This window comes from Diorhabda carinulata, chromosome 5 (genome assembly GCF_026250575.1).
Source record: "Diorhabda carinulata isolate Delta chromosome 5, icDioCari1.1, whole genome shotgun sequence".
NCBI lineage: Eukaryota > Metazoa > Arthropoda > Insecta > Coleoptera > Chrysomelidae > Diorhabda > Diorhabda carinulata.
Window position 1 is genome coordinate 17469437 of NC_079464.1, and position 26569 is coordinate 17496005.

The 26569-nt window shown below is 30.7% G+C and overlaps 1 protein-coding gene across 2 annotated transcripts; it reads left to right on the plus strand.

The window, feature by feature from the left end:
• The first annotated feature begins 57 nt into the window (after positions 1 to 57).
• LOC130894302 (gametogenetin-binding protein 2-like) lies at positions 58 to 24696 on the plus strand. 2 transcript variants are annotated; one of them, XM_057801026.1, is made up of 10 exons: positions 58 to 294; positions 673 to 863; positions 2672 to 2812; positions 5051 to 5301; positions 6193 to 6361; positions 7100 to 7407; positions 11740 to 11967; positions 17483 to 17630; positions 18813 to 19092; positions 19350 to 24696. In XM_057801026.1, exons 1-10 carry the CDS (start codon positions 193 to 195, stop codon positions 19536 to 19538), a joined length of 2007 nt encoding a protein of 668 aa, XP_057657009.1. In that variant the 5' UTR covers positions 58 to 192; the 3' UTR covers positions 19539 to 24696. The 2 variants fall into 2 exon arrangements, with proteins under 2 accessions (XP_057657009.1, XP_057657010.1); XM_057801027.1 differs by having other exon boundaries at positions 7100 to 7398.
• The last annotated feature ends 1873 nt before the right edge of the window (positions 24697 to 26569 follow it).

Consider the following 26569-nt stretch of genomic DNA (forward strand, 5'->3'; position numbering starts at 1 on the left):
TTTAGATTGCGGAAAAGAAGAGATTACTGATGTAATTAGAAAAGAAGAACTAATGACAGATTTGATTTTTCGTCAATTGCAAATGGCAGAAGTGTCATGTTGTTCTGAGGTGTTACGTTATTTATTTAGTGAAAATTAATATCAATAAATTAATAGAACTTTGAATAATTAGAACATTGCAAATTCGTTAATATGAATAATAAAGAAAAGTTGCCTAAACTGGTGGATGTGTATCGTCAATCAAACCCTCTTGGTAGGAGGCAGTTGCCTCTTGTTGTTGATGAAAATTTAACGGTACGACTTTTTTATTATACAAATTATACATTTTGTTCGTGTATGTAATTCATTTCTTCCCTTGTCATACATCATTTAAGTTTAATATGAAAGTTACATAGATTCAAGTGATTTGACCTAGAAAGTTCAAACTATCCCTTCTTGTTTTTTGTTCCATATTTTTTAATTTTAAAGTTGTGTCCATAGTAATGGAGTATTCAATTTAAACCATAATTAACTCTTTAATAAATTCCGACTGACCCACTTTTGAATATTTTGTTGGTAAAACCAGGATTCTAAAGAAGAATTATGTACATTTTATTTGTCTTATTGTTCAGTATATAAGAGAATTGTTTGAGATTTATTTATTAGTAATAATAATATTCTTTTTTTTTTTAGCTTGTTATGGATATTAAAGGTTCAGGAATAATATGTGATAACCAGGTTTTGAGAGGAAAAGAATTAGAAGAATTTGCTTGCAAATGGAGTGTTTTATCAACTTGTGAATTACAGAATGCTCTTCAAATCACCAAAACTGAATTAATGCATGTGTTAAATCAAAACGTACCGTGTGTTGGATGCAGAAGAAGGTATTTTCTAATTTAGAATATAGATTTTCATAGAATAGATATATTTAAATAATCATAAAAAGATTTGGATAATTTAGTTTTTTCTAGCAATTAGGATATGACACTATTTGACAATTCCAAACCTTGCCAGTTTTAAACATTATACTATAAGTCTTCAATTATATATATATATATATATATATATATATATATATATATATATATATATATATATATATATATATATATATATATAATTGAAGACTTCTACAAAAAAGTAGAGTAGAAACATTGAACTAATACTAAATAATATGAAAATAACAGGATTTAGACCTAGCTTCGAGTGATAAATATTATAATACCATTAACAAGCTGCTTCAGGTGAATGAAATCAGAAACTACCACTGTAATAATGTAAGAATGAAAAAAACTGGGTACATGATATAAAGCCAGAAAAATATATGCATCAATGTTTCTCTTACATTATGTATACAAATGGTACATATATGGCTCCAAACCAATAGACAGGAGCAATAGGAGTGTAGAAGTGAAGTGAAGAAACACTCTCAAAGTTAAGGCGATATCACCAAGTATTTTTCAAGCAGAAATATATGCAATTGATAAATGTGTCCAATTCAGCCTAGAAAAGAATTATTACAAAAGGAAGATTATCTGATAACCAAAAGCAGCCATTTGAGCTCTAAGCGTTAATATCATTTATAAGATCTAAGCTAGTTTGTGAATGACTGGGCAAGTTAAATATGCTAGGTTAGAAGAATAAAGTTACTATCGTAACAGATTCCAGGACACTGGAGTGGACAGAATGGCTAAAGTGGGGCAGATAAACCCTTTTCTGGTATCAGCTGTAGAATAAAAGAAGGTAGATAAGGATAAAACCAGTTAATCTAAGGGTTGAGATAGGCAAAGATACTATTGGCAAACTATAACCAGGAAAAATCTGTTGAATGAATCAACTTGGGAAAGAACAATCTATGATTACTAGTAGGAGTCTGGGCATTGCCTCCTGAAAGGACGCTGAATACTCTGGGTTTATCATTCTGTTATATAGAGGAGGAAACCTCTTATCGTTATTCTCTCTAAGACAAAGATGATGAAACTTCGGAGCATTACACCTGGAAGTGTATAAAATAGATGATCTATGGTAGATAGAACCATCTCACGTCCTGAATTTTTTAATAAGATCAAGAATCCCTAAAGCTGGAGGAAGAATAGGGGTCAAAATAGATCCTTTGGGTCACTGTGTACATGACACCCCCATCAAATACATACATAGATCTTTGATTATAATCTTGAACTTTATTGTGAAGAAGCTTAGCAAGTGCCCTATTTACTAAGCATGTGTTAAGAACAATACTTCCAAAGAGTTTGACAGGTGCTTCTTACTAGTTCTAACATGTGAAGCTAATATAAATTCATTTTGAGGTCAATCAACAAAATATGAACTAAGCAGGAATCATAAATATGGAATGAAATTTGTGTAGTAGATGCCGTCAATGGTAATGTATCTTAATGGGCAGGTCATGAGGTCATACCTCTTAATTAGACGAACAGGTGACATCAGAAGAATACATAGTGACTAGATTCAAGTCATAAACAATAGATAATAGCTTTATCCCACAGTGCATTTAGCAATTATAGTATTTTTCATAGAAACCCATATATTTGTTTATACTCTAAAATCCCTACTAGTGTAAATTTAAAAAATGAAAAAATATCTTTATTTGCATATATCAATATCCAACCTGTACAGTAACATATTGTTAGGTTTGGATACTATTTGTCTAAAACTGCATCTTGTTTATTTATAGTGTAGATAGACTGTATTACCAGTTATTTAAATTTGGCCATCCAACATTGGACCCTCTAATGGTAAAATCAGATGGAACTATAACTATCAGAGAAGATAAACAAGCTTATCCAATTTTAGGTTCAATTTTCCATGATCATGCGTAAGTAACATTTTTATTAAAAACAAAAACATCTGATATCTGATAACAACTAAGAACAGCGTTAGGCCATATCTCAGGCATGGATTATATTACTACTTCAGAAAAATAGAAGAATATATAACAAAAGTGGATCCCATTAAGAGGTGGAATTTATTTTCAAAATTTTAGGTCCGCCACTAGAGGGCGTATTTGGAAATTTGAAATTAAAATTTTTGAAAATTAATCCAATCAAGTGGCGCTTTCTATATGATAATTAAACTCTTTAATAATTTCTTTACATTTTTCATTTCACAAGTTTTAGTCTATCTCTTTAAAAAAAGAAGTAGGGAGAGTGGTTATGAAAAAATGCCTGTATATAAATTAGATATTTTTGAAAGAGCTTTTGTCCAGCAATATAAAATAGCAACTTAATTATCAACGTGACTGCTAGAGTTTGGTAGGTGTTTTAAAAGTGAACTTAATTAACATTTAAAAAGCGAAAACTGCATATTGATATATTTTTTCTGTCCTGTTATATCCTAAGAAACCTCTAAACGGCGAGAATTTTTCTTACCTTTTATAACACAAGAATAATATGTGACTTAATTTTATTCACTTGTTCATTTCTTAAATACTTACTACTAATTTACTATACTACCATTTTATGTCCAATTTTGATAAAACACCAAATTATGAACTTAATTATGTTATGCTATTAAGTCGAATTTATTTTTCTTAACTACATGCTGTCTAAATGATAACAAGGTTAGTATGAGAATTTAGGATTATTATATTAAAAATTGATATAAAAGTTGTACTGTAGCTAATTAACTAATAAAAAATAAAATGTCAAAGAAAAACATTCATCAGAACACTACGAGGGGTAAAGCATCTAAAGTACTTATTCCTTTGGTAACAAATAAGGACTTCAATGTGTCTTATTGTCATTACTACTGATACTATACTAATTATATTATTTTAGATTGTACCCATATCATATGGTCCGACACCAGAGTCTGAATGCTCGATATTTTCAGAGCGGACAGGAATATTGCAACTGGCTATTTAATATAATCGAAGTCGATCCTGAAGTACTTTCCCGAATCTTGTTGACAGTTGAGGCTGTTTTATAGTAATGGTATAAATTGTCATAATATGCTACTACTGGTCAGAAACGAATACCTGTTCAATGCAGATCAGGGTGGTTGGTCTGTAAATGTGTGGTGCGGGACTTTAGGTGGACAAATGATAGGTTTTTTTTTAATGAGACAGTTAATGAAGAAAAATATTTAAAATTTTTAAGAAACGAGTTGCCATATCTTTCAGAATTCGCTTTGACATGTTCTTATAACATGATGGTTGCTTAACATATTATTTCATATATGTTTGGCATTTTTTAGATCAAACATACTCTGAAATTATTTGTGGGGCCTAATAAAAAATGTTGTTTACACCAATAGACCTACGACAAGAGATGATATGATAGAAAGAATATGATAAGCAATAATACGAAGAATTTCAATGGCAGACTGATTGCGTTTATAGAAAATTATGGACGACATTTTGAATACCTAGGGTACCACTAATTCTGTAGTTAGTTATCTAAGTTGTTAATTGTTAAGATTTTTTACATGGTTTATTTTATGATTTGTTCTCATCGTTGGTAACGTTAGCTTTACGTTTCTTGAGATATTTCACGGCAGAAAAAATATACCGGCTTGCGGTTTTACTTTTAAAAGACCTACTTAAATTTTTATTGTTCTATTTAAATTTGTATATATATCTAAAATATATAAAACAACAGCATCTAGCATTCATTTACATATTTTGTCTTGCTGGACAAAAGCTCTTTCGAACAATATCAAGTTTATAAAAATCGGCTAAGCAGAGCCGAACTTACAGGCATTTTGTTCATAACAAGGTTCTCACTCTCCCATAACTCCTATATGAAGAGATAGACTAAAACTTGTAAAATGAATAATGCACAGAGTTTGTTAAAGAATAAAGCCACTTAATTGGGTAAATTTCACATAATTTTGATTTCTTAATTTCATATTTCAAATTGCTCTCTGGTGGTGGACCTGAAATTCTGAAAATAATCTCCAAGTGTTTCTCACTTTTATGATATTTTTTTTTCTGGAGCCCTAATATAATTAGTTACTGAGGTATGGCCTATGGCCATTCTTAGTTGCTCATCCAGTACCTTTCCCTTGCTGACCATCTGATTAATTTTGTTTATTGAATATAATATTTTTACAGGATCAGGCTGGCAAAATTGATTGAGAATCAACCAAAAAGAAACAAAAAAAGTGTCAGATGTTTGTTACATTCTTTGGATTCCCAAAGAAGCAGACCTTTGACTCCAGTGTGGAGAGATGTTTGGGAATGCATGAAACCAGAATGTAAAAAAGATGTTTGTATGATTAGAGCATCTAGTCTTCACAGTACATTGGAAACATATTTGCGCAAACACAGGTTTTGTGGTGAATGTAGAACTAAAGTTTTAAAAGGTAATTCATACTTTTCTCTTTTTGTTAGTTTGTTATAAAATATTTAATGAAAAAGCGGTGGGTGGAATGTATAATTTTTCTTCCGTATGTTATTTACTGCAATCAAACGTTTTTCAAAAATGGCAAGAATGTTATCAATTACAAGAAATTTTCTTATTGTGCATGTGAAAGAAGTTAGCTTTTCTGATACTATAGACTTAACTATTGATATTTCAAACAGTGTGGTAAATTTAAAAACAATTATCTAGAACTCTATTTCATGTTTGCTGAACCTACATCACTAAACTCCATCTTACGAAAATAAGCAAAAAGTTGTTTTCTGTACCACATTTGTGAGAGGTTATCCAATTGGAGAGTGACCTCTTATATTTACCAATATATTTTTGATCGGGATTTAAGGAATTTACGTTAGCCAATTTATAGGTTGTGTTCTAACTTTCATTTTAGTAAAGGCATATTGCATTTTGAGGTTTTATATGTAAGCTTCCTTTATATTAAGTTATTTAAATACTCCAGAAACTTTAGGAGTAATTGATTTTATACATGGCAAAGGTGTATAAATACGCGAGATAGTAATGTCAGAATTAGTATTAGTGTTAGATGGTAAGCCTAGTCTACATACTTTTTAAAGAAGAATAGTTTAAAGGGCAAAATATAATTACATAATCTGTTAGTATACGAGATATTAAAGAACCTATTGGTAGTCCAAAAATTTGTAGGTAATTTTTATTATTGTAAGAAAAATATGTAAGTTATTAATTCTAACAAAGTTTCTTTATTATATTTGCAATTTTTACTTATATCACTCGATTTGCGTTGTAGAGCTGCTAGATATGTTAAAATTACTAAAAAGTGATATTATATTTAATATTTATTATTTTCTTTTTTTAGCATATTCATTATTAGTTGAAGAACCTGAACCTTCAAAAGAAAAGGGTTATGTTTCCTCTTTATATGCAGGTATTAAGAGATGCTTGCCTAACAAACATATTCATCTACAAACCAAGACTGATCTTATTACTAAGCTAATCAGCCGGGCTGAACCTGAACTTTTGGGAAGGTAAGTTTATATATATATATATATATATATATATATATATATATATATATATATATATATATATATATATAGAGAGAGAGAGAGAGAGAGAGAGAGAAATATGATATGGAGCTCTACACCACCCAAGCATGTGATCAAGTGAGTAAATTTCATCAGAATGACTTTTAATGAGTTCAAAATTTTCTTTCATCCATATAATGGGAAGCTACTAATTGATATGAATTGAACCAGGGCTCTAATTCTTGTCATAAGCTTAAGATCTACTGTTTTCATTGATATTTCATCTGGAATGTTCTTTAGCGGTATTTTATGGTTGTGATGAAGCCCTTTTTAGCTTAGTGGAGGCAAAAAGGAGAAGAAAAAGAATAATTTATTTGGGCAAGAACTGAGGAGGCAGCTTTTTTAAAAATGATTACATTTACACTTTTCAATTACTAGTAATCAAAATTAAGATCATATTTAAAAATAAAGGTTTATATTTGTTGCCTTCCAACCGATTTTTAAAGTTTCTCGGCAAGGTTTCTTTCTATTTTCATACAAGGATTATCATTGTTAGGGTTAGATTCTTGAGTAAAATATTTTTCCTTCGCCCCTTTTAATCTATTGTATAATTGCTGGTGGAAGTTAAGTTTCATATTTTTAGAGGTTTAAATTTTTTATTTTCTAACAAATATTCATCATTTGTTGTGGTACAAACATTTTAGTTGTACCATAGTATTTATCATATATATTTTTTAGTCGTAGGGAAAGGCACGCAAAAACTTTAGAGATTGCCCAAGAAGAAGTACTCACATGCCTGGGAATATGTATGTATGAACGTTTACATCGCATATATATGCGCATGCGTGAGGAAGAATGTACCTGTCAAGTGTTTGCCGCAGTAGCGGTTCATACGTTAAGTCGAAGTTTCGAAACTGCCGTAGAACGCATAAGGGGTGTCTCACAATTGGAACTTCTCTACGCGGAATTTGCGCGAGAAGAACAACAGAAACAAATCAGAAGAGAACAGAAAAAAATTAAACGCAAGCGCAAAAAGGGTGAGTGCTGTACGTTTGATTGTTTTTTTAGAATAATAATTTGGTTAATAATTACAAATTGTTGAGATCTTTACAATATCATGACTATCTCCTCTTGAATAGAACAGATCGTAAATATAGTGAAGTTAGAGTTTATTCAGAAATACAAACACAGAATGCACAACCATATGACCTATTGAAAGTGGTGGAAAATCTGGAAATTTTTCAAGTTATTTCATCAGAAAAACTCCAAAATATTTTTTTTCGTGCAGCCAACAGTTCCAATAAAAATGCATAATATTAAATTTCGAAATTATTTCAGAAGTGAATAGTAGAAATAATTTATTTCGAAATATTTTAGACACAAATATGTATTCATTGTTTGGGACTGCATCACAGTAATAAAAATTACTTACATTAATTAGTTTAGAACTGCCATGTGTTAAATTTGGTTGTTTCTTTTAAAAAACATTGAATTCATCGAATTCAAATTGACGCTTGTTAGATATATTAAGCTTATTGATTCTGTTTGTTATAGAAATCGTTATTAATTTTCATTGGTTAGATTATGAATGACATTAAATTTTTATAGGTTGGGTAAGGCTTGTTGGTTGTTAATGGAGTTTGCTTTTTATTAATCTATTATAATTGCAATAATTATATATTACTATAATACAATAATTTCCTATTTTATTTAATGATCATTTACTACACGTTACGTTTTCTTGAAACTAAATTTATTGGAGACGATAATAAAATTTTATCGACTGGTGGAAACCAATGAAAATTAACAACGATTTCTGTAACAACTAGAATCAATAAGCTTAAGTGTCAATTTGAATATAGATTTTTGATTTCGATGAATGTTTTTTAAAAGAAACAACGAAATTAAAAACGTCGCAATTCTCAACTAATTACAAAACATTTTAATAATTGTTATATTTTTATAGGTATTTCAAAATTGTACTTTTACCGTGGATCCGGTCCCTGATTATAAATACATAGGTATTTGAATGCTTGCGAATAAATTAGACTTAGTGCCAATTTTGCCACAATCCCACTATGAAAACGCTCATGAACTAGTTTCGTCTGGGTGTGTGTATGTGTGAATTTTTCGGTTGTTTCGACCAATAACGTCATAGCCACATTGTTTTGGGATTTCAAAGGTGTAATCTCTATTAATTATTTAGAAAAAAGGGAAAATACGACTGGTCAATATTATGCTGACTTGCTGACACATTTAATAACGAAAAACGATGGCATTTTTTCAAGTTTGAACCATATGCACAACACTTATTACAACCTAACATGCATCTAGATAAAAATAAAACAAATATCTATATAATAGTGATTTATAAGTGACGTGCTAAATTGTAATTAGACGTTAAAAAGGCACTTAAATCGGTAGTTGAGATGTTGGTAGTAAAGTCTTGTGATATTAATTTTCAAGGTTTTATTTTGTATATTTTATAGATAAAATTTATAGGTGGTATTATCGTTTGTTATCACAAAAGATTCTGGAATGGATTTGTTTTCAAGGGTAGAGATGAAAATTTGTCTCTGAAAGCTTAATACGTGGCTATAATCTGCTTCAGGCATTTCTACTCTTAGGAATGTCATTTTCGATACTGTTTTTATTCCCATCTCCCGTGGATCTAACTATGGATCCAACACCTACAATGTAGTCGTGAATTTTGGCTCCATCTATTGATGGATAGCTTGTTCCTTAGTAGGGTACTTATGGGTGGCTAGTATATTGGAATAGGTTTGTCGTGATGGATTTATTATTCCACTGTTTGAAATTTCATCTGTCATCTTCACATACTTTGGAGAATTTTCTAAGGCTGACACTGTCGCTAGTTAATTTACGGCAATTAGGACAGGTTTCTAAAAAACCCGTCGGAAATCCCTCGCAAACCAGATTGAAAGATATACAATACTTGAAATAAGTTGATCTAGTACTCACTGTGATTGTCCTACAGACACTAGCTGATTTGTTTCCAATTTCAATAAAAGCTGTTTATTTTAATAAATTAAACAAGACCGAATTAAACGTGGTATTATCAACCGAACTCAGGATCGGTCTCCTCTTCTGGTTTCCAAATAAAATATTCTTGAACTTTCGCGAAAACCTGTTATTAATTTTATTTTTTTTTAAACTCAGTCCAGTCCACACTAGACAATTTTATCCCACTTATGAAACTAAATTGTAACGTTTCTCTGGTAAGGTTCGAGGATAAAATTGTACAAGCTAGTTTAATACTCACAACTTTATTACACCACAATTATTACTCTAATTACAGCGCTTCTAACAATTCACTAACTTCACTTTAGATATCATTTTTCACCGCCCAGATTACTTGTATCATTCGCCACGTATCTTCAATAGTCAACAAATTGCTCTACTGTCAGTTCCTGCCTTATACAGTGTGTCTACTTAAGTTGAAACCATATAGAAAACTTTTTTATTAGTGGTTTTATGAAAAAAAATTATTCTTGATAAAAAGTTTTGCATGGTCCAAAAATTAAAATGCAAGCATCAGATCAAGGTTTATCAAAAAATTTGAATTTTCTGCAAGAGAAAAGTATCTTTACTAAATTTGAAGTAATGCTTTCTGTCGTAGAAGATCCAAAAATGTCATTAAGAAAAAGGGCCTCTGGAATCCAAAATACTTCAGTAAGTAAAGATACAGTGGCAAATATTTTGAAAGGTAATAAATATCATGCATACAAACCGCAATTTGTACACACGTTAATACCTATTCGCTTTGAATTCTACGCTCTGATCCAAGGAAAGTTGGATCAAGACCCGTATTTTAAAAGAACTATAATATTTTTCGATGAGGCAACATTCTCTTCAAATGAGACCGTCTCATCACAAAATTGTCGCTGGTGGTCTAACAGTAATCCAAACTTTCTAATAAAAGCTCGGAACGAACGCATGGTGTGGTGTGTACAAAAATAAACTAGTTGGAACTTTTTTTTTCAACATTCTTTAAATGTCTCACAATACTCAAAAAATTACTCCAAATATGATATGGAAAATAATACAAGAGTTTGACAAAAGAACAATTAAATGTTTACAAAGAGAAGAATAAATATTCTTTGTATGGATTTTTCAATTTCTACAATAAATAATTATTATGCATTCATTACGTGTGTAAATTGCAAGGTTGTTCAAAAACTAATAAATAGAAAGGATATCATACAGGTAAGAGAGATAAATTGTATCCAGCCAGAACAATTAATACGGAATGATTAGTAAATAATCACAAAATCTGAATTTTCGTAATAATTGGCTGTAATTGTATAAATATAACTTTTAATTCAAAACAACTTTACTTTAAAACGTTTTTCTGAATTGTAAGAAATAAAGATACTTGCAGAAAATTCAAATTTTTTGACAAACCTCGATCTGATGCTTGCATTTTAACTTTTGGACCATGCAGAACTTTTTATTAAGAATACATTTTTTTCATAAAACCACTAAAACGTTTTCTATATGGTTCCAACTTAAGTATATGCTTTTGCAATGTTTCGAAACATCATGAACTTTCTGTGTTCAGTTACAGTTAACATTTTCCAGAAACAATACTTCAATGGATACCAAATAGATGGTCACCCACGATCTTTTATAGTTTCCAAGACATTTAGTTATGATGGACTCGGTCAAATGGCGTGCGGCTATGTATCCAGCACAATATATTTTAGATTATTGTTGTGGGGTTGTGACAATAAAATACCTAAATATGTTCTCAATATTTATTCCTAGGGTTCGAATATTTATAAATTATCCTAGAATTGTAGTGAATATTCCAAGGTTTATTTATTTATGTATTCATCTTCTGGGACTGAAATTATGGTCATAAATATATAAAAATATAAACATTGCATAATATAAAAAGAATTAAAAAATCGAACATTTCTTAAATTAATTAATTGAGAATCGTGGTAAACTTGTAAAGTTAATAAAATATTCTTATATTTCAAAATATGATCTACCAACTGATATTAGACATTTTTATTTATATATTTTATTTTTTTATTTTTATAGAATATGATTTTTAAAAATCTAAAAGATATATAATATCATTGCACTAATTAATTTGTGATGAACATTTCTTTTACATTCATTCCATTTTTTTTACTGCATGAACATTTGATTGTCTGATTTGTCAAATTAAATTCTGTAGATTTTTGGCTTACTTCACTAGAAACTTCTATAAACTCAAAACGACTTGTTCAGTATTATAGTTTTACTTTCTCTATTGCTACAAATTCGAGTTATTTGAATATTCATAGCTTTCAGATTTCATCACTATATCTTTAATTTCAATTTGATTAATTATCATTCAATTACAGGTAAGGTTGTAGATAAAGAAGGTAAAGAAAACTGCAATGATTGCGAACAAGATGAAGACGATAAAGAAGATACTGACAAGGAGTGCTCATGTACAAATGAGAAATCATGCGAACAGGAAGAAGCACTGAGTTGTTATAGTTGTGAACAATTACAACCAGGAGGATGTGGCGATGCCAATGTACCTAGAAATTTCGAATATGAAGATTGTTTAAAACCAAATAGTGGAGGTTATTACTTTCAAATAATAAACTATATATAAATTTAAATTTAATTATATATATATATATATATATATATATATATATATATGAATTGTGAAGTCTTTGCCAGCTATATTATGAGTAGTTTTCTGTTTCTTTGCCACGTTCCCAATAAAAAATACTCATTATATATATATAAAACAAAAACCAATATATTGGAACTTGCAGCAAATTTTGGAAATTGTGTAGATACTCTTTATTATATATAGTATATAACATGTTTGTTAATATGTAATATTTAAGTAGACTTACGTTTATTTTGAGGATGAATTCCAAGGTATTCTCATGTTGCATGTAAATGTCTCTATCAATCTCTTCTTGCAGAAAAGCAGATATAGCATCCATTTGGTCAATTTTCAATCTATATCTGGCTCTTAAAGCAAGTAAGTAGCGGATAGTTGTATACTTGACAACTGGTGAGTATATTTCTTCATAGTCTGTGCCACATCTTTGTGCATAACCTTTTATCACTACCTTAGCCTTGTATCTCAGAACATTTCCACTCTGGTATGTTTTTGTCTTAAGCACCCACTTGTACGTAAGAGCCTCTTTGCCTGGAGGGAGATTATGTCAAAATCCATGTTTTATTTTTCATCAGGGAAGTATATTCCTCGTCCATAGCTCTCTTCCATTCAGTAGCTTGTGGTGATGTAAGTGCTTCCTCTACAGTCTGTGGATCTGTCAAATCTGTAAACAAACACAGTAGGCCATTTTATTCCTCATTTTGTTTATTCTGTGATCATGTTGACCTCAAGGTTACATCACCATTTTCCTTGTAACTTTCCATAAAAGAAACATCTCTTTTTTTCACAAATTTGTGTGACTTAGGATCCATAAAGTGATATCCTTTAATGTTTTTGCAATAACCCACAAATATCATTTTACTTACTTTTTATCCCACTTTTGGCGTTTTTCTTTGGGCACATATCCATAGCTGCAGAGTCAAATATTTTCATGTGTAATAAATTGGGTTTCTAACTTTTACAAATTTCATATGGAGTTTTACCTTGTAATGCCTTTGTTGGAGAACGGTTAACAATATTTAGTCCAGTAGTTCTTCTCCAGGCTGGCATAGAACAACATGCACCTTGCTCGTTCTAGAGTCTAGAGTACTGTTCATTCTTTCGGCCATGCTGTTTTGTTGGGGAGTCTATGGAGTAGAGGTTTGATGAATTATACCATGATTAGATAAGATATTGTTACAGTATTCTCTATCATTATCTGTGCGAACCTTTTTTATTTTGTAATTCAATTCATTCTTACTTTCAACTTGAAATCTTTAGATCTTTACATGGACCATTCGTGTGAAGTCATCAACGTAAGTTTTGCTCTAGAACCAACATTTTTGAAAAGTGTCCTTGTTTGCCTACCTGATACAATGAGTGCATGCGACATTACTTAGCTCCTAAGTTAGAGTCACACTATCTGTACAACCAGGCAGCTTGTTCACATCTGAAATATTCAAATGGCTCATTTGCATATGCCACATATAATCAATATGACAATTTTGAGATTTTCAAACTAAATGTGTCACTTCTTTAATGGTATCCAAGAAGCATAACTTGTTGCTCAATGTTGCAGTGCACACTACCTCATCATTGACATCAAATCCAATGTTACGCAGTATGTGAGCAGTGTTCATTATCTTACTAACATAGTCTTCAACGCTTATCTACCATAAAAGAATATTGAGTAATTGTGGTATGGAATATAACGCACTTTTTATTATCATTTGATTTTTAAAGCGTGGTTACAACCTGACAGTCACAAAAAAAACTTTACTTAAAAAGAAACTAATTTGGTTGCGTTCCATTTTACTAACAGTAAGCATTATGTGAGACACCATTGATAAAACAGATACATTTTCAAAAATTGGGACTGAAGATTCGTTTCTTGTAATATTTCACAAAATCCATTCTAATCAGTATAGGTACTTTTTTTAACTTTAAGTATAGGCTTTGAGCTATTGGAGTCATTAGTATGAAACAAACAACAATTTGATGACCATGTATTGCGGTTCTGGGACTCAAACTATCTTTAATACGGATGACGTTACGAAATTTATATATATATATATATATATATATATATATATATATATATATATATAAGCGGTTACTTATTGGGAACGTGGCCAATGAAACACCAAAGTTGGCTAACTTTAATATATTTTGCGAGCTTTCGAATACTTCGAATAATTAAGATTTTCGGTGGTTTTGACTATATATATACCATATATACATGTGTGTGTATGTATTTTTCTTGATGTCACATTATATAAAATTAACAATAACATAAGAACAGAATGGTATATGAAATCAACTTGGTCCTTGAGATATTGGAACTTCAATTCGAGTCATCCTATGTCAAAAAAAAGATCAGTGATAATAAGTTTGGCTGATAGATCTATCCAACAATCAGATCATGAATTTAGTTGCTTAGCTATTCAAAAAGCAAATACTGCATTGAAAGAAAATGATTATCCCAAAAAAATGTTAAACAACAGATTCATAAAAAGGATAAACAGATACTATAATCAATTAGGAAACAAACAAAACAAAACGAAACAAAAACGCAAAACATTTTTTCTTACCATATATTCATGGACTTTCTCAACAACCATCTAAATATTTCAATATGATTTTAGTATAAGTCATAAAGGACATATTACACTATCCAAATAGTTCACTAAATTAAAATCTAAAACACCAAAAAAAGAGAATGAATATTATATATCAAGTGCCTTGTAACAAATTGAGACGCTGTCTACATAGGGCAGACATCTCAGTATTAAGAAAATAAACTAAAAGGTCATCAACATGATAAAAAAATAAAACTACATTGACAAACCACGAAATATCAAAAATACAAATTCGATTATCAAGATCCAAAAATTCTTGGAATGGAATCTAAAACACGAAAATTTTTAGAAATGGTTCACATTCACATAAAAACGAAAAAGCGTTAAATGATATAAAAAGACATAAATAATTTAAGTAAATTTATATTCATGATGTAGATGATCTATTGATTAATATAAATATGCAAATTGTCAGTGTCAATATCATATTTTTATAAAGACTGAAAAAAAAGTAGTCAAGTTCATTTTTATTGCAAGGGAACAAATCTGAGTGTAAAATGTTGAATGGTTTTTGTCTTAATAAAGTTCAAAGTTGTGGTACTTTATAGGCGTGTTTTTCGTGATTGTTTTTCAAACAAATTTCCCATTTATTGATAGAGTTTGAAATTTTTTGTCTGGAGAGCCAATAGAGTTTCGATTTTAGATGTTTATAATTTTCGACAAACCCGTTGTGATATTTTTTACATATTTCATTTGTTTGTCTTTCTCTTCGACATCTACTAGAAATTTATCACAAAATGTAGCTTTGATAGTCGAATCTATACAGCACATATTTAACCAAGCAATAGGCGATGACTAGGATGGAATAAAAATTAACGGCAGAACATTAAACAACATATGTTATGCAGACGACACGGTTATCATTGCAGACAATCCAGAAGCCCTTCAACTCCTAATAAACAAAGCTGTAGAAGGGGGATGTAGGCATGAAAATTAATGCAACAAAAACAAAAGTAATGTCCATAACAAGATTTCCAAACTCACAACTGGGTTAAATATCTTGGCAGCTGTAAACGACAAATGTAGACCCTGACGTCGAAGTAAGATCACTTATAGAACAAGCTAGAGCCATATTCTTAAAGGTGAAAAACCTATTATGTAACGCAAACTTGAACTTAAGATTCCGTTTTGTAAAAGCATATGTGCACTCAGTTCTCTTGTATGGAGCAGAAACATGGACATTAAAAGTGGATACCATGAACAGACTTGAGGCTTTTGAAATGAGGATCTTCCGTAGACTACTAAAATACTCATATACCTAACGATGAAGTGCTTAGACGTATGGGAAAGGAAAGAGGTTACTTACAATAATAAAGAGAAGGAAGATCGCTGGGCCACATATACTTTAACAACAAGTATGATATACTGAAACGTAGGCCTGGTCGCAAACAACATTCACGGTTAAAAAACATACGCGATTGTACTGGTATGATCACATAATCTTCAATTCGCACCACTCAGGACCGAAATAAGTATGCCGAAATTGTCGCCAATGTTCATTAAATGGAGGTGGCACCTAAAAAAGGAAGTTGCATTTTCAAATCCAAATGGCATTCTTAAAAATTCAAAATGGTCATGAGGAACACAGAAAGCAGTTTTTCTATAGAATTAGGCTTAAGTTAGATTTGGTGAAATCCCTGAGCAATATCGAGAGTGGTGAAATCCCTGAGCAATATCGAGAGTGGTGAAGTAGGTGCTTCACCTAAATTATCTAGAAGTTCGTCAATTTTTGGAAATGGGTATTTGTTATCTATAGTATTCTCATTAAGTTTTTGACACTATCCAAACCGAGGCAGAGTAAGGGAATATGGAAGTGTCGATATCATATTTTGATAAAGACTTCTGTTATAAAATTATTTTTTTTATAATTTTTCGAAGGAAGATAAAAATTTTGACGTTTGGACTACTTTTAGTCAAAATATGATATTGACACTGACAATGTGTGTATTTATATTAATCAATAGATCACCTACATCATAAGTATCAAAATAAAAATAAAATCAAAATATAAATTTGTTCCAACGAGAAAGATTAATTTTTCCTTAGTTTTTACATCTCAAATATATAGCAGTAATCAATTAAATTATTTGTAGTTGTATTAGAATTAATACAATATACAATATAAAATAGGCTATAAATTTTACACAAATTATTTAGGTCTTTTTTATCATTTATTGCCTTTTTAATTTTTATGTGAATGTGAACCATTTCTACAAATTATCTCTTTCGTGTATTTGATTCCGTTCCAAGAATTTTTGAATCTTGATAATTGAATTTGTTTTTTTGATATCTCGTGGTCCGTTAATGTGATTTTATTTTTTTATCGTGTTGATGACCTTTTAGTCTATTTTCTAAATACTGAGATGTTTGCCCTATGTAGACAGCGTCACAAGGCAATTGATATATAATACTAATTCTTTTTTTTGTGTTTTAGATTTTAATTTAGTGAAATATTTGGATAATGGATTATGTCCTTTATGATTTATACTAATATATTTATTAAAATAATTTGATAGTCCTTGTACATATGGCAAGAAGAAATATTTTTTGTTTTGTGATGTTTCTTATCTGTTTTGTTTTTTAATTGATTGTAGAATCTTTTTCTTGAATATGTTGTTTATCATTTTTTTTTCCAGATAATTATTTTCTATTTCTATTTTTTTATCAGTCAAACTTATTATCACTGATCTTTTTTGTGACATTTTTGGTTTGCTATACCATTTTGTTTTTATGTTATTGTTACTTTTATATAATGTGACATCAAGAAAATTGATTTTATTATTTTGTTTGATTTCGATTTTGTATTGAAGTTTTTTATGATTGAATTGTTTCCTTTTTCAGGTGGTGGTGTGGGATGTGGTGGATTGAGTGGGAAAAAGGAAAAATTGAGATGTAGCAATGAATTATGGATAGATGATTGCAAATGTGAAAACGATGTTCAAGAAGTTAAAAAACCTACTTGTGGTGCCACTTGTAAATGTGATAACAGGTAAATATATCTATTATTATCAATTTTGAAATAATTCCCATGTAAATTGATTTTACTTTTCTTTTTGTGCCTTTATGTCGATCGCTCTTTGAGTACTCTTGGTAATACTCGATAATGTGCACCGTTTTCGAATTATTTTGATTTGAAAATTATGAAATAATTCCCGTGGGTATGAAGTAATGTTAAAGTTATTGAATAAATAGAAAATCACAAGAAAAAGTTAAATTTCATCCATTTTCTCGATTACACAAGTCTATCTTTTTTCTAAAGAATCCATTAATCTTATACAGCTGTGATTAGCTACGAGTTCATTAAAGTGACGTTGAAATCTTTCTTCCAATTTACGTCTGTTGTATAGAATTTTTCCTTAAGATACGACCAAACTGTGTAGCCCAAATTGCATGACCGAGGAGACTAACGAATCGGAGCTTCTGCACCTCTACCAATCCAACGATTCGGAAAATGGTTACTCAACCAATTACGACACCTTTTATCAAAGTGCGGTGGAGTTCCATCTGTATAAAAAATAGAGCTCGTTTAACGTTAAATCTTTTAATATTTCGAGTAAGTCCAAAATATCATCTGTTCTCACGAATACATAAGATCTTTTTTTTTCTAAAGAATCCATGAAATCGTTACCTCAAGTTACTCACCAAACAGTAACATTGAATGATTCATACACATACATTGGTAATATGGATTTTTACTTATGGATTGTCATCACACCAGTAGTGTGCATTATGAAAGTTAAACTAAAATGCATTTTGAAGGCTCTCCTTTCTTGTAATATTTGACGAAAATTTGTTGTATTGCAAGAACTCTTGGCTTGTTTGTCATATTAGGATTTATCCTTCAAATACTTGTTTTCATCTTGCCATATTCCTTATGCTAACCATTGAATATTGATAAACTAAATATTTTCTTTTTATGGTTCTTGTTGCTCTTGGTCCATCAGAATTCATTTTTTTGGTCTCATCACAGGTTCTCGACAACGTCGTTCAATGGCAAAAAGAGCCTGCGCCTATATGCTCATAAAAGCCTTGAATCGAGTGATATCTTGGAGCGACCGACAACACGCTGTTTAATGGCCAAAATTCAAACGAGAACTGTGACTTAAATATACTTATATGTTTTTTGAGACTCTCTTTAATGTTAATGAATTGTTACTTATTTATTTTCTAGTTTGCTCAGACCTTTAACCTATATAGGAGATTTTAACAGTAACACCAAAAAAGAAAGTGGTTCAAACAGCGATCATTCCCATGACTGTGGTTATTCATCAGAAAATAATAACGGATGCTGTGAAACAGGTTCCCTGATTTCCAGTCTCTCCAGTTCGCCAGAAGGATCAGAATTAGCTTGCTCAGATTCATGTTGCCAACATGATAATGATTATATAACTCACTGTAGACTCTCATATGGTGGAAATGGTCATCAATTGAGCTTACAGGAAATGTTAGAGGTACTTTTGTATTTCGTTTAATATTAATTTCAACTCTTTTTCTCTATACATTAGAAATTATTAAGAGAATTGTAGATATGCATAGCTATTTTTTGAAGTGTAACAAGACATATCACAAATAATTTAATTTGAAAACTTCTAAGATTTGATTTTTATATATATATATATATATATATATATATATATATATATATATATATATATATATATATATATATATACATTGAATAGTAAAGTAATGTAAAATACTTTGGCAGGTTCATAGCGAAGATGATGATGAATGCTTTATAACCCCAGAAGAAGTTAGAGAATTTAAAAGCAACAATAGGCAAGTCTATGAGAAGAGACAAGAATTGCGGGAAACGCTCCAAAAAAGGTTTGCCCAATTTTGCATGGACGGACCTGTACCACATATACTCTTGCAATCCAAATATGCTTCGAATTAATTTATATTTTAATATTAATCCGGTAGATTTTTCCTGATTTGATATTGTTCAGTTTTCAAATTATGCATAAATGGTTTTTTCAAAATTTTTATTTGGTTTTTGTTTATTATTTCATTGCACAAATAAAACGAATAGTACGAAATTCTAGTACCAAGATGTTTTATTTGCCGTACAGAAATAATTCATAAAATTTAGAAATACACATCAGATAGTCCTATTGCACACATCTTAATAAGTATAAGAAGGTAGAAGACTTTATTTCTATTACAAATGGCCTGCTTAAATACAGGTTGCTTCAGAAAAAAGTGCTTACATATTTTTAACGGTTTAGCCAAAACTACTGGCCACGCTGTAACGAAATTTTAAAAGTTATTCAGAATCTTATACATCACATGATTATGTTTTTATATCTGACCTTCATATAGGGCGGTAGTTACAAGATACGTTATTTAATTTACACCAAAAACTGAAATATTTGAATTTGAATATTATGAAGTAATAAGCGATGCTAGTATTTTGTAATGATGTTAAATTAAAATAAACAAAAAATCTCAAGAAGAAAATTAAAATAAAAACTGAGGAAATAGAATAAAATTCCATTAGAGTAAAGGCTCAAAATGTCAACTGTTTTCACGAGTTCATTAGACTATCCTTTTTTCTAAAGAATCCATCAATTTATTACCTAGAGCTGCTGCCCAAACATTAACTTTCAATGAGTGTTGGTAATGAGATACTATTTTGACTTATGGATTCTCATAACACCAGTAATTTGAATGGACAAAAATCCACTTTAACTGGATGGTAGATCATTTGACAACAGCTCTTGGAGCTGGAGTCTGTAATAATAAGGATTTTCTACTCTTTAAGTGTCCTCTAAATACTTAAAAAAGATGTATTTGTCTGCCTCGCCATATTCCTTACGCTGTTCCACACACTGCTGAATTTTGAGGAACTAAATTTAAAATAACATTTTCTTCATTATTGGTTCTTGTTGCTCTTAGCCTATCAGAATTCATTTTTTTGGGTCTACCATTCCCAGTTTTACGACAATCCTCAATGGAAACATGTATCATAATCATAATCGATACTTTATACCAGCAACAGTTATTACTTCATAAATATCAAATCAAACTGAAACTGAATAATGTCTAAGTTCACTTGAAATTTTGAGTGATATATATACTTTTTCTACTCTTTGGCACTCCCCGAACAATTTTTCTGCATATATTCCCAATTTTCTTTTCAAAATTAATGAAAATATTTTGTATGTGACGTCTAGCAAGGCTGTTCCTCTATAATTTTCACACAACGTTTCGTCTTCCTTCTTATAAATGGGCTTTTCTCCATGCTTCTGGCATGTTCTCGGTGTTCTAAATCTGACAAAATAAATTGAAAATTTTTTCTTTAAGCTGTACACCGCCATGTTTTGTTCTTTTGTTACTCCATTATCTCCCGGACTTTTATTGTTTTTCATCTTATTTATCACTTTTTCAACTTCTCTGTTTGGGAAAGCAGTAAGTTGATTTTCAAGGTTTCCTTCGTTTGCTATTTCTTCGAGTGCGTCATTTTTGACATTAAATATTTCCTCGAAATATTCTTTCCATCTTCTAATTTTTTCTTATTCGTCAACTACAAGGTTTCCTTCTTTGTCTTTATATATGTGGCAGTACTCTCGTTTTGTTTTCTTATGTGTTTGACTTCTTTGTAAAACTTTTTAATTTCCTTTCTTTGATATTCTTCCTCTATAGTTTTTATTTGGCCTTCTGAGGATTCCCTTTTTTTCATCCAACATAGTTTCTCTGCTTTTTTTTTCATTGTTATATTCACATAATTTTTTCTTATTTCTATTGTACAACATTTTTTGGTTTAAGTTTCCCTTTTTTTTGTATTTCACTGTCACATTCATCATCTAGCCATCTTTTTTTTCTGAGATTTTTTTTCGTGGCGGTTGTTACTGCTTGTTCATTTTTTCCCAGTTTTTTTTCCAACAGTTATTGTGTGGCTTTCTTCTTATTGGCAGCTTAAGTATTCGTCAATATCTATCTTATACTTTTTTCAGTATTTTCTCTCTTTAAATCAACCAAGTTGTATAAAATATGCTTAATTTTTGGTCTATTTTTCTTTTTTTTTTTTTTTATCCTAATTTTCACACCTACCGAAGTGATCTGAACTTATTTCTGCACCACGTTATGTTCTCAAATTTGTGATTAGCTTTGAATACTTTAGTTATATTAGAATATGATCGATTTGGTTTGTATCATTTCTTCCATGGATAATCCAATACCTGTTTCGACTGCCAATCCTATCAATCTCAGACCATTATTATTTGACTCTTCGTGCTTGCTTTCTTCTTCTGTTATCTTTTTATACATTTCCTCTCTGCCAACTTTTGCGTCTCCAATTACATTTACTGTCTGTGTTTGGTATAGTATACATTAGCCTTTCTAACTCTAACTCTTCACAATATGTATACTTTTTGTCTTCGTCTTTCTCTTCTGTTGGTGCGTGTATATTAACGATAATCTATAATATCTATCCGATGTTGATACAAAGCAGCCTTAACCTCTTTTTTTTAACTCTTGGTTTACTAAAAAACCCATTCCATATGTCTTATTTTGACTTCCGTTCTTAAAAATATATATAATTATCTATTTTTTGAATACCGTTTCCTGTAGGGCGACTTAATCCATCTTGTAAATGTTCATTTTTTTGATAAGTGTTTTAATCGTTTCTTCGTCATAAATACCTCTCACTTTGCATGCTCTATATTCACCAATATATTATGTTGTTATTTACTTGTTGTTATAATTGCTCATTGTCCCTGTACATTGTATATTCTTCTAGACTAATTTTTACCCGATTTCTTTTGTCTTTCTTTTTTAGCTCTCCTTATTACTTTCTCTACGGTTCTGTTGCTCTTTGACAAATCATCATTTAGAAAAACTCTTTCGCTCTCATTTTCTAATTTTCCAAGTTTTTTCATCTTGTTTTATAGCTTCTTTAACATGTACTTTAATGCCATTCAATGAAATTTTCCAAACTAGGCATCAATAACTCTGTCATTTCTATCTATTTTGATGCCTTGTCCTTCTCCTCCTCCTCTTTCCATTATCCTCCAAAGGATGAAATGACACTGTTTATATATGATTCAGCAGTTTTTTCAATGCTTGCTTATTGTGTGTAATTTTTTTGGCATGATCCAGTCTCATATTTATTAAGGGTTTTGTTTGGTCTACCTACCCTGTTGGAGATCTGCTTCTTGGGCGTTTGCTTTCTACTTTCCCTTCTATGATTAACCATTCCATTGGTCCTGATCTTCCCAGCTACTCCAGATACATGCGGTTTATTCTGGTTAGCAGCCTTGTAGGTGGACCAATTTTTTGTAATACGGATACGTTGGTTCGGTGTTCTGTCCATGACACTCAAAAGTAGTCTATAAACCCACTCGGTTTTATCTGCTTCGTTTAAACTCCATGTTTCCGCTTTGTACGTTGCAATGGGGAAGAGAAGAGCATCAACTAGACGTAGTTTCGTGGTTTTCGTGATAGATTTGTCTTTCCATATTTTATTTAACTTGGCAGTCGCTGATCTTGCCATAGTCAAACGACGGCATATTTCGCTTTCGCATTTCTCAGTGTTGGTAATGAAGGAACCAAGATAGTTAAAATTGTTTACCACTTCGTAATCTACAATTTCTGATGTTTGTGGAGAATTGTTGTCTTGCCCATCAACTATCATTATTTTCGTTTTGGATTTATTTACTTTTAACCCATATTTTTCGCTGATAATAGACAGTCTGGTCATAATTTCTGTTATTTTTGGTATGGTTGACGCTATGATCACTGTGCCGTCGGCTCAGTGCAGGTTGTTGATCCTCTTTCCGTCAACTGATATTATGTCCTGTATCACCACATTATTTCATCTCTTTTCATTTTCGATCCTCTCTAGTCTTTCATTCATACCAACTACTAGCTTTTTCAGTTGTTTATTTTCATTTTTTAGTTGTTCATTTTCTATCTTCAGTTCTCTTATTTCTCTTGTATACTCTTTTTGCTCCTTACGCATATCCACCTCCTCTTTTGGCAGGTTATCTATAGTTTTTCCCATTTGTTCCATCATTCTTTCTATGGTCTCCTTCATATTTTTATGCGTTTTCAATGGTGATTTAAATGTTTTCCTTCTTTTACTGAAATAGTCTTTTCCTTCTTCTTCGTTTTCCATTTCACTTTTCCTTTTCCTGCTATTTTCTGAGCTTTCAGTACCCATAGATGTTGTCTTGAATATTAGTGCGACTCCTTGATATTAATACGGCCCAGTCCTATTTACTTGCTATATTAAATCGAAGAAATCCTCAGTTGATATCGCTTATTACTTTACTGGCTATCAGCATCGCGAAAAAACCGGACCTCGGTTGAACCGTCAGAAGCCCGGCCTTTATCGATGTGATTTTAAACACTTAATTACAGTATATTGGTGTTGTTTTCGTCTTACCTTATTTAATCAAACGTTTTATCTCACCATCTTTCCCTAGGTTAAGGATACTCTTAGAAATTTAAACACTTGTCATCTTCCTATATTTTGGATTCAATTACGGAGCACATTCCTAATAGACTTTATTCTACCTTAACAGAACTGGATAGTGTTATCTGAACAATATTTCTGCTAAATTCCAATTGACTAAGACTTTTCTTGATACATTTCAAATTAATAAGGTAGTTTTTGAATTGAATGAGGTAGAGGGCTTCACCTTATTTCTTATTTAAAGTAACGTTATTTTTCAATGTATTGCTTCTACTAATGATTTAAGTTAATGGAGCATAACATCATCTAATCAAATGTCATAATTTTTTATGTATAAGTATTAATAATTACTTTTTATATAGACGAATAAAAAAATAAGCCTTCAATATTTTAAATCTAAATTACACATGATACATTTGAACTACTGATGTATGTATAACTAAATTTTTTGAATGTCTATAAAAGTTCAAGATGAAAATATAATACCGTTACAATATATTTACGATATATTTGTTGCATTCCATGAGTTAACAATTGTTACAAAAGAAATAAAATTGTTTTTTATAGGTCTTTGACATGCGCTATAAGCATTCACACCTAAATCTGTGTAAAAATCATAAATAAACTTAATTAAAAATTTTTGAGTTTTCTTTCGGTAGAGTCACAATTCCGCCCAATATCCATTTAATGATACAAATTTAAATACAATTTGGAATATTAAACATTAAATTTAATAGAGAAAGCGGCATATTATCAGAACAATATCAGATAACATCATTTTCAAAAAAGCTTGAGCTGTGGGAAAAGAATATAACCCAGTTTAAATACAAGCACTTTCCTAGTCTGAAGCAGATCGGTGACAAACAAAATCCTCCACAACACTCCAGCAATAACCAAGAATACGTGGAAATTCTTTCAGACTTAAGAACCAAATTTGATCAACGATTCCAAGATTTTAAAAGCATAAATTTACACTGACACTTCTAATAAGTTATTGTTCGTTGCTATGGTAACGCAATATTTTGTTTATGCACGGAATTGGCCTGGGCTAACTAGATATCAATACATCCTCGTATAAACCACTCTACCTTTACATCAATTTGGTAATATGCATCTAATGCGGATATGGTTAAAGGACAGGAATTGAATTGGACCCCCCTTTAAAAGACTCCAAGCCAAAATATATTCATAATAAAAACAATGTTGGAATTTTATTTTTCTTAAGGAAAAATTCGTTTTTTAAAAATATATTTATTAAAGCAATTACAAGTTTATTGTTAGAGATCTGAACAGAGAATCCATTATATAAAATGAATTTACAAGAAAGTAAGATTTATCTACATATGTTACTAAATAAGAATTTCTGAGAATGTATAATGTTTCTGCTGCGCTTTTTCTTGATTAACCGCGTATGTAACTCCTCCCTCCTTAAGCCTCGAAAAGTATGGATTGACTTTTCGATTTTCGGGCCCTTTCCAGGTTTTCTCGACTTTTTTCTTTTGCGGATTTTCTGCATACTAAAATTTTTAATTTGAATTTGATCAAGACACCTGCTATTAAAATAATGAATTTTATCGCTAAAAGGCTTTCGATTGTTGTTGTATGACTTTGTGTATTGGAAATTTCTTGGATCGGCTTCAATCTTCTTGACTATTTGATAATTATTGATCCATAGTTCACAATTTTTTGGGATTTTGACAAGTGATGGTTCTTCTATTTCGAGGTATTGATCGGATTGATATTTTGAAAGTGTTTTTTCTTGTTGAATCGGTATTATCAGGACTTCTTTTGCTGTAACTTGTTAAACGATTGTTTCTTCGATATTGACTTCTAGAATTTAGCAATCATCGAGACTGTTCCCTTCAAGTAGACTAAGGGCGCAATTATCCCTTTGGACAAAATTTTAACGGCAATAGTATGTACTTTCAAGTGGTGGACATTCTTCTTTTTTTGGTTGGGTTTCATTTTGCGTTCGTGTCAGGTAAGGAAATTTAGGAGTGTACATTTTATTATTTTGGATTATGGGAAAAAGGTGGTAGAATTCAAAGATGAGTATAGGTACGTGGATAGCAAAGACTAATTTCCGTATCAGTGTTTTCAAACCGTTTCTCAGCAATATCGTCATCAAAGTCCGGATCATTATCTACATACTTTTCTTCTAGCAATCGAAGTAAACACTTATGTTCTCGTTTATAATCCACCTGAAATATTAATTACAATTTATATGACCAAATGCATAAGAATTGTCTTATGAAGTAAATTACCTTTTATAACAAAATAAATAATATTTAAAATTAAGAGACAGTTAAGTCACTATTCGAAGCGGATCTAACAAAAAATTGACCGAGTTTTGTAAAATATTCGAAAGCCAACATACTCCAAGCTTCGCAGTGTGAAACTATGTCCGAAAAAAGCTCTTATTGCGCTACAAAATACGCCTGCAAAATTGAAGCGTTGGGTCTGTGAAACTTGGCGCAAATACTGGAAGGTTTGTGTCTTCCTTTGAGGTA